The following is a 10,064-nucleotide window of genomic DNA, read 5'->3' on the forward strand; positions in this document are numbered from 1 at the left end:
ATTTCAGACTTTCGAGGCAGTGGAATTGGTGAAACCAAAGTCAAGCTCTCCAAACAGTAAAGGGGGCCCGGGTAATATCTGGAGTACAGATGGAACAGGCAGAAAATTTCATTAATGTAATTGTATGATGTGATGAACGGACAGAGTTGGAAAATAGGATGGCAGGGGAGGGCCCAGGATGGATGGAGAGCTCAGCTGGGCTGGTGGAGGGAAGGGGCCATGGGCACACCCTCTGCATGTCCCCTCCCCCACCCTCTGAAACCCTTTGTGACTCTTGAGTGCTCTGTGATGCAGGCCTGGGATTATAGGCAAGTGCGGACACTCTCAGAGCTCAGTTGCCTCAGGCAGCCTTGCGATTCAGAAAATGGAGTTCAGTCAATGGAATGTTCTCTCATTTCTGAATAGCCATATTGAGTTGTTTTTGAGCATCTGCTCAACATTCTTAGATAGCGACCACAACCTCACCATCGTGTGTGGGTTGTGCTTGCTTCTTCTGTTCCTGTGCTTCCTGGTGGGGATTCCATCTTTACCAACCTTCTGGAAAACCAAAATCTACCAAAAGGTAAGGATCCCTGGGCAAGCCACCAACAGGGATTTTTTATTGTTGTTTCCATTTCTAGTCCCCCATTTTTAAATGAGTTGGTCCAGAGAGACTCCTAAGGTGGCAAGTCTGAATAGAGGATAGAACGTCATCCTTCTAGGGGAATAGGCCAGGCAGGACTAGGGCTTCAGCTGGGACTGTTTCCCATTTAAAACTCACAGACCATCTGGGTGTGGTGGAGGATTCCTGGATAAAATCCCATCAGTGACTTCACGGCCCTGCATTAGGTTATTTAGAGAGTTTGGGATCTGTGTAGGAGGACACTGTTCCCAACACTGGATCATGAGTCACGTTCCCATGTCGGGCGTCGTTCGACCAAACCGTCCTTTGTGTTGGGCAGATCAGGAGAGCAGTGCTGAGCCTCTGAGCAGACACTGGAGTGTGAGCTCTGTCCCAGGATACAGGGGCCTATCTGAGGAAGCACAGATGTGACTGTGGGCCTCAGAGTCTATGCCCTCCTTGAGCAGAGGACTTCTGACTGAGAAGATCAAGTGTGGACTCTAGCCAAAAATCCTCCTTCGAGTTTTTCAAAGAAGGAAAAATTGAAAGTATCTTATCACCTTTAGAAATTCAGAAAGGGAAAGAACACAAAGTGCTAGCAATAAAAATAGAGAGTGACATGAATCTTGGATGAATATCTGAGTTTCCTAGAGAGAGGAGCAAGACAACTAAGTCCTCGCTCCTCATTCTTTGCTTTTTGTTCTCAGCGTCAGGGCAGAGCCAAGAGGAGAAGAAAAGGTGGAACATCAAGTGGTAAGGTTCCAGCTATCCCACCTGAGCTCTCCAAGGGTGACCCTTCCTGTCCTCTCCATGAGGTCCCAGGTCCATGGTCTCTGAGGATGTCAGTCGCTCGATAGAGTCCCTCTCAGAAAAGAGAGGCCTCAGAGGAAAGGCTCATGGGAAGGTAGTCAGAACCCGAGACATTTCTCAGACTCCTGCTCTGCCCAGCTCTGGGCATGAAGCAGTGATGGGCCTGGACAATGGGTGTTGCCCAGTGCGTGGCCGTGGGAGACGTCAAGAGTCAGAACTTCTGTCTCCTGACCTTGAGAGACTGCGTTGACTTCCTGGATGATCAGACTCCTCTTTGAGGTAACCATTGACCTATGTTCCTCACATGGTGGTTTTGAACATCCCATGGGATAATGTATGTGACAGTGCTTTATAAACGAAGCAACAAACACATGTGAACCTTATTAATATTATCATTGACCGTTTGACCACATCTACTGATTCTTGGGGCTTTCAGAGTTAACATCCCGTTAATATCCCAAGGGTCTCCCCTAAAGGGACTCCTGTGTAACACCTATGCTTCTACCTTTATTACATGTTTAATTCACTCTTCTGATTTCCCAGGTTGGAGAAATTACCAGAGGGAAAGAGAGGAGAAAAGGAGGCTAATTTCTATTCTGAAAAGGTGACTAGTCTTTTCTTTCCTGATCCCTCTTTAACATGTTCTCTGCAATTCCAGGGATTCAGTACAGCCTGCAGTAGTCATGGGAGGGGTTTGCCATAGGAACGGGTATGTGAATGAAGGCCTTGGGGTGAGGGCTGCTGAGTGTATGGTGAAGTCATAGATGTGGGGCATTGTGAAGGGGCAGCAGGCTTCAGGTGGCCCCTCCCCTGACAGGCCAGCAGGTCCTCCTTTCCTTGTTCTGGTCCTGGCTACAGTTTTCTACTTCCTGTCTCCCGCAGGCCCCTAGGCCGGCCTCTCGATACCACCCGCTTTCGTCAACTATTATGCCCAGACCCCTCCTGTGAGGTGTGTAATAGCACAACTGCTGAGATCAATCGGCTCCTGGAGGACCTGGAAGATGATACCGCCTCTGTGTCCTCTATGGCTTCCACAGCTTCTGGGACTGAGTCATCATTCACTCTGTCCTCTGCCTTCTCAGAAGTCCCTCCAGGAGACCTAACACCATCCCCTCCACCTGACCCTTCCCCACCGCCCCCCTCCGTTCTCTCACCTAACCCGACGACACCCTTAGCTGGCTTTCTTTCACCCTCACCACCGGGTCACTCTATGCCACCAGAGCCTTCTCCTCCCTTGGAGTCCAAATTCCCAGCAGACCATTGCCCACCCCAACCCCTTGCCCTTCCCCCTCTCCCACCACATGACACCCAGGCAACGGGTCCTATTCTCCAACCAGAGACCACTCTGTCTCTGAATACGATCTTCTCTCTTGACCGCACCCTTTCCCAAGATATTAACCCCTCACCAAATTTGTCCCAGATAATCAATCCCACTGATTCACTGGCTTGTCATCACACACCACCAAGCCTGTCTGTCTCACCACCGACAGACCACCCTTTAACTGTGGCTCGATCTAAATCGGTTTCCATCTTACTGAAGTCTGTTCCAGAGAACTCATCTCCAGATAGCCCTGGCGGGTTGTCCACTTATGTCCCAACAATCAGAGGCACTGACCATTCAAGCCTGTCAATTTCAGAATTATCCTGGTGGCAAGCTTGTGCCAAAGACTTGTTCTTAGCACCTTCCACCTTGGCACCATGTGCTTTTAATCGAGAGTTTCTTGCTCTCCATTCTTCAGAGTCCTCTCTGGAGAGACACCCTACAGCTAACCTTATAGAGCGTGGTAACCTCTCATTTCTCAGCCCTCATGTCCTGGCACTCCTGGAGAGACAAGTCCGAAAGAGGAGTGATTTCCTGATGTGGAGGGAAAAGGAGAAGGAGAAGGGTTCTTTTCCAAAAAAACTTAGGCCAGACTACCCACTAAATCCTTCGCGGAAAATGCTAGAGTCAAATGCTGATGAGTGTGACTCAGCATTCTCCCTTCCTTTTTGGAGCAGTGCAGGCAAACCAAAGGAGCTGCACATGCATGGGCAGCCCCCATATCCTAAAATCTTGGAGGACCATTTACAGGAAAAATGTACGCAGCTCTTCTGGGGTCTCCCATCTCTGCACAGCGAGTCCTTGCCCTCTGCTATCCGTGACTCAAGTGACTGCACCACAATCTTCCTTTTCAATACCATCTCAAATGCCTCCATGGGCCAAGAATCCCCGGTACCTCTCCATCGCCCACCTCCATCCTTGCCTGAGATCCAGCCCCAACCCTTGCCTCAAACCCTGCCCCAATCCCAGCCCCTACCTCTCACTCAGGTCAAGTCCCAGGCCCACCTTAAATCCTCACTCCCAATCCTACCATCTGGTCCTCTACCCCAGAGAAGGATCTGTGGAGTGTGTCACCATAGACCCCGGGATGAATCAGAGTCTCTCACCTCATCTGAAATTCAACAACTGGAATGGAAAGTGTTGCAGAAGCAACAGGAAAGTTTGTGGGGTTCGCCCTCTGTAGTCCAAAGATCTCAGGAGGAATTTTGTCCTTCAGCTCCCAACTTCCCTTACCATCAGGCCTCCCAGGCCCATGCCTCCATCTCCACCCTTCCCGTAGAGTTTCCTCTCAGTGATGAGCTGAGGAAGAAACTGGAACATCACCTTCGAAAGAGGCTCATCCAACACCGGTGGGGCCTGCCCCGCAGGATCCGTGAGTGTCTGTCACTGATGATGCCTCCAAGAGATTTCTCAGAGATAGCTAAGTCAGAGAGCAATCGTGGACTCTCACGGATCTCGGTGAACAAAGATCTAAATGTTGGATTGAGCCAATCCAAAAGCTTCCATGACAGGGGTTCAGAACTGCTTCAGGGAGAGAAGGAGATGGGGAAGGATCAGGGGCATAGCCCAGAGAACGGCCCAAAAGCTCACCTGTTGAGTGACCCAGAGAGCTCTTCAGATAAGGATCCGGCATATGACTCTGAGAAAGACCTAAATAGTCACGTGGCAAGTCTGTCAGGGAAAAATTCAAGGGCCTTGGAGGAAAGTCTAGATCAGAAACAACTTGAAAATGTCCTCAAAGCACATTTGAGCAAGAAGTTTGAGGAAATCAGTGAGGCTCGGCTCCCTGGGACGGTGCGCAGTTCATGGCATGCTAGCAAGCAGACATTGCTGCTTTCTGACAAATCCCGCACCCAAATAACACAGAGGAGTCTGCCACCTTCAGTGGGTGGGGACTCCTCCCTGAATACCTTCCAGGAGCTTTGCTTCATTGATTCCAGTGCCCAACAGATGATGGAAACCCATATTAAAAGCTTTCGTCTGACGATGGAGTGGGGCCTTCCCTGCAGGGTCCTGGAATCCATACAGGCGTTTAAATTGGAAGATGCTGCATCCCAGTCCTTGCCCTATTTCTACTGCGCCCCCTCAAATAACCCAACTTTGGAAGTGGACTCCAAATCCAGGGGCTTCGAGCCCCATAGAGGAAGCTCTAAATCCGCTCTTCAAGAAAAAGCGGAAACAACAAATTCAGCCCTGGTCCTGGATCGTCTTTGCCCTGCTACTTCACCTATGGGCAGGCAGGGACAAGGGGTGCCGAGACAATCACCCTCTGGTATCAACCAAGAGATTGCAGAGGTTGTTCAGAGGAGTAAGGGTGCCAGGCAGACTCATCTGCCTGTCACCTGTGGCATCACAGGCAAAGCGAGTCAGAAATTTACTCAGCTAGGCAACAGATGCCCCCCAGAGCTGCCTGCAAGGCAAGCTGGTGCCAAACATGAGACAAAGGATGAGAGAGTGAGTCCCAGTGATAGAAGAGCAGGGCGACAGGACAAAAAGATGAAGTCGGAACCCTTTTCCGTGCACAACACGGCCAGGGACATATTCAGGGCCAAGGAGCTCAACGCTCTGCAGTCAAAAACTGGTAATGTGTTGACAACCAGCAAGCCAGGAAGCCCCCACATGAGACGTGGGAATCACAGTAAAATAGAAATTACTGGGACCATTGAAAGCCCTGCACCAAAAAGACAAGTTCCCCAAGACCCGAAGTCATCGGATCTGAAGGAACATCTGTTGAGGGAATTAAAGTCGAAACTAGAGAAGAGGAATCAGAGCCAGGTCCAAGGCCAACACACTGACAGGTCCCCTGCCTCAGAGAGCTTGACTTACAAGGCCTCACTGACTCATGCCCACGGTGTCTCCACTGGGGACATGGGAGCTTCCCAGGTGCTGCATGTCCATCTGGAGGACAGTGGGATCAGCAGGCAGCAGCGGCAGGAGCCTTGGGTCCCTAAGAAAGACCTAAAGAGGTACGAGGATAAGAAATTCCCACCAGCTACAATGAGAGTGAGCCCTCCGGGCCCCAACAAAGAAGAGCTTGGTGGAGGGGATGCAGGGTTGGGGACATCCCAACCTACCAGAAAGACTTTCGCTACTCAGATCACAGCATCAGAGGGGACGCTTGGGAGCAAGTCTTCCCACACCTCATCACAGAAGGCACAGCCTCCTCCTGAAAGTCTGCTCAGAAAAAAGATGAACCACATTTTTCAATGGCTTCGTCCTGGGACAAAGGGCAAGAACCAAGAACATCCCCAGGAAAAGGGCAGCCCCATATCATCTGCACAGAGCAGAGGCCTGGTTAAAGGGAGAGCTGCCGTTACTGGGACCACCACGGCTCAGAAGACCAGGACGGTCCCTGGGAAGTTCCCAGTGGAGAAACTGGGGCAGCGTTGTGCAGCAGAGGTCACCCGCCCTCAAGAGCCCCTTCCTTCCCTGAGGAAGTTTGTGAAAACTTGGCAGAAGGCCGAAGAACAGGCCCAGGCAGAGCCCGTCCAGGGGCATCCTTCCAACTACAGGGCTCCCTCCTGTAAAGTGCCAAACACTAAGTCCTGCCACCACGTAGAAGTTGTCTTTGCTGGCCAGAATTATCCTACATGTTCTAGACGGATCAGAGACCAGAACAGACACCCTCAGAAAGTCATGGCGTTTAAAGATCAGCTCTTGGATCAGAAGCGTCCCTTATCTGTGCCCCGCAGGGAGCATGTGCCCCATCCAAGCTCCACCTGCAGGCGTCAAGCCGGCCCAGGGGCCTCCAGCTGTTCTCACCACTGCTAAAGGCACTCTGTTTAGGGACCCGTCTCTATGTCAACAGAAAACGCTTTTCCAGCGTTTCGAGAGCGGAAAATTTCCCACCGCAAAATCATTCCTTCTTGTGGAGAATATTAATTCTCCCCAATAAATGATTCTCTAATAATAGTGATGTCTTTTCTGCGTCCTGTGTTGGGGGCATGGGTTTCAGGTAACTCAGGGCTTGTGCTTAGGGAAAAGGAGGAGTGAGTTCAGCTCTTACTGATTGCTTCCTCTGGCTTCTAAAAGGTCACCGGTGCTCTGGAGCTCTTGTTGACCAAGAGATCTCACGTGCCCCCAAAAGCCCACTTCCTCCCTGATGAAGTTTGAGGAGGTGGGCTCTGCCTCCTGCCTCTTCGCTTAGCCTTAACGAAAGTGTAGAGCAGCCCACACCTCCCGCTCACTGAATGTTTTACATCCTTCAGAGAGTAGGGAGGACAGGTGTTCTCTATCCGAAGAGGGTCAAGAATAGGTATGCAATTCATAAAACAACAATGAAGAAAAAACAGTGGCTTCATCATGATTTAGAGGTCAGTGACCAGAGGACCCCACAGGTGGGTGAACCCTGAATGGGATTTGGGGGGGTGGGGGAGGGTATTGCTGCAGTGGATCCTGGGCTGGTGGGGGAGGGGCTAGGAACAGCACAGACACGCCTTAAGAATCTGTCATGTGAGTCATATTAATGTGTTAGGGAAGAATACTTTAAACTTTACATTGAGGTTTCCCTACTGGAAAGGCACCTGGGGGAAGTGGTTCCCCTCTGTAGGTATTTCTTCAGACTGCCAAATGATGTTTTGTTGCGGAGCAACAGCATCCCTCAGCTGCCAGTAGTAACAATGTTGACCAGGTAGCCACCTACCTCCCAGGATAAAATAAAGCTGAGAGTAAGGAAAAGATGACTTGGAGTAAGCGAGGAGGGAAGAAAAAATGAAGAGGGGAAAGAAGGACCTTGCCGGTAGAACAAAGCTTTATGCCTCATCATCCATATGGTGACCCTGTCCTGTTCCCCCCGCCCCCTCCTCAATCTGATCCAGGCATCACCACCTTGAGGCTGATCCAGGCACTGCACAGCACACTGATGCCTTTTTCCTAAAAGGCACGGGGCTGTTCTTTGAATACTAAACAATATCTGCAGGGAGGTCATCAGGCATGGCATCCCCCTCTTTGGGGAAGGTGATCTTGCCGCCTTCCTTCCATCTATGCTTAATAGGAATATGCAAGATCTTGCCCTTAGTGTGTACAGTTCACCTATCAGGATGGACGTGCCGCCTCTGATATTCACGGCCTTGGTGGAGCCATGGTTGGTCTCCCCCAGAACACCTGCAGCTCATGAACCAGAGGTGAGTCGCAGACTATGCACCAGGTTACAGATATATGTGGGTCTCACCATGGGCTGCACACATACCCACCCTTACAATAGGGGTTTGGAGGAAAGGCAACTCCACTTAGACACACTGGGACTCAAAAATTGGCTGAGTGTCAACCGGGGCAAAATTCAAAAAGCATTATGATGGTGAGCGTTAAATACATTAAGTTGTAGATGTCTAAGTAAAATAAAGATGGTTACAAGGGTGGAAAAATAAAATACCAATTTAGTTTTCTAAAAACAACATGATTTTAAAAATGGAAGGGAGGAGAAAAAGGGAAAAATAGAATAAAATGATTGTTCTATAAGTAATAAGAGGGGGTCAAGATATAGGTGACAAACGAAATAAGACTCCGAGTAAGGGAAAGGAATTTGAGGACATTAGAAAAGATACAAGTATAATGGTAATTATTGTAACAAAACCGAACACGCACGCGCGCACACACACACACATACACACTACACAAATGGGGTGAGTATCCCAGAGGGCACTGGAGGTAGTTTTCCCAGAAAGACTTGTGAATGCTAGGTGTTAAAACCAAAACCAAAAACAAAACCGGTGTCCACTACAGCCTCTCTCACTCCACACTTGTATCTTCTTGTCCAGAGTTATGCCATTGAACCCACAATGTCTGAAACTTGAGGTCAAAGAAAGAATGCAGATTCTGTGGAGGTCCTGGGAGGGGGATGGGGCCCAGGGCAGGAGACTTGAAGAGGTGAGGAGGCCATGGAGGGCTCTACCATCGATGTGGACAGACCAGCCAAAGACCAGCCTCTCAGTTTCTACATCATCTCATCTTAGGGTCCTTTACTTCCATTCCAGTGTAGTTACTGCCACACTCCAGAGCTTATCACCAGGAACACTTCAGCCATCCAGATTGTTACAGTCGGACATTCCACCCTTTGGCCTCGTCTCTCATTCTTCTGATTCATATGCCCCTTGTTAACTTTTCAACTCCAGGCCGTTCATTTTCCCACTTACTCCTTGTCTGTCCGTCAAGCTCTTGTTTACATTTCCTCCCTCTCCCGGGTAGACGTGGTGGTCTGTCAGGTAACCCACATCTAAACGGCTCCGCTACTCATGGGCCCCATCCAATCCCTTTTAATCCTTCCTGTCTGGCAAAATCCCATCTCTCTGCCTTTCCCAGAAATGCCTTCCTATAACTAATTGATCACTATTGGATTAAGTCTCACAATGGAGTCTACCGATGCCACAGTAAATTCAGCCCCAGCACTAGCTGGAAATCACTCACTCATTCCACAAAGAATTATCCCATGCTTACTAACATGAGAACAAAACAAATGGAGCCTAGGCCGCTGTTTCCTTACTCCATTCTCTCTCCAGGGACACTCAAATTTATGTCAAATCTCCTTCACTTCCCTCAAATTTAGGCTGTCTCCATTTGCTCAGTAGATGTGCTGGACCACTGATCACAGAGGAACTAGAAGTCATGAGACAGGAACTTTCCGTCAATAAAGCTTCACAAAAACCTTTTCCCGTTCCTCCTTTCCTTCTTTCCTGTTATATGAAAAGAGGTTTCCTTCCTAACCTCAACGATTACACTTCCTGAAATGTCCCTATTGAGAGAGCTAAACCCTCGTCTTGACGGACTGAGCCCCCTTGCCAGGTATCCTCTCGTCCCCTCCCTCTCTTTAGGAGGCACCCAGCTTCTTTCATTATTTTAAGCTTCCTATTACAGAAATGTTTAAACATGCACAGGAGCAGTGGAACTTCCCATGTAGCCCTCACCCCACTTTCACAGTCATCATCTGGCACGTGTGATACGGCCCGTCTCTTTTCAGTCTACTCTCTCTGCGACTGAAATGGCTGCCTATTAAACTCATCAGTGGAATCTGTCATACTGTGTCACTTAAACTTTTTCCATCTGCTTATGGTTTTTACTTTTTTGTCATAGAAAGCCCTGACCTAAATCTCTACTCTTCTTTTATCCTGCTTTCATTTTGACCTTACTACTGCTGAAAATCAACCAAACTCATTCATCACTGTCCCTCCCTCCAAGCTCCATTAACATTTTCCTGTTATCCAGGTTTTTAACATACACTCAAGAGATTGTCAACAAAAATGGACTAAACCTTTACATGGAACTTCTTTACCCCCACATGGGACATTTTCAAGAACAGGAGCTTTCAGATGAATTAACAATGTGGGTAAATTTGTTACC

The 10,064-nt window shown here is 49.1% G+C and overlaps 1 protein-coding gene across 1 annotated transcript; it reads left to right on the forward strand.

Annotated features, from left to right (window-relative positions):
• Positions 1-278: 278 nt before the first annotated feature.
• LOC138920275 (spermatogenesis-associated protein 31D4-like) lies at positions 279-6,845 on the forward strand. Its single transcript, XM_070248114.1, has 5 exons — positions 279-562; positions 1,309-1,354; positions 1,955-2,015; positions 2,294-4,742; positions 6,765-6,845. The coding sequence occupies exons 1-5, from the start codon at positions 365-367 to the stop codon at positions 6,843-6,845; spliced, it is 2,835 nt and encodes a 944-aa protein (XP_070104215.1). The 5' UTR covers positions 279-364.
• The last annotated feature ends 3,219 nt before the right edge of the window (positions 6,846-10,064 follow it).

This window comes from Equus caballus, chromosome 23, assembly GCF_041296265.1.
Source record: "Equus caballus isolate H_3958 breed thoroughbred chromosome 23, TB-T2T, whole genome shotgun sequence".
NCBI classification, from domain to species: Eukaryota; Metazoa; Chordata; class Mammalia; order Perissodactyla; family Equidae; genus Equus; species Equus caballus.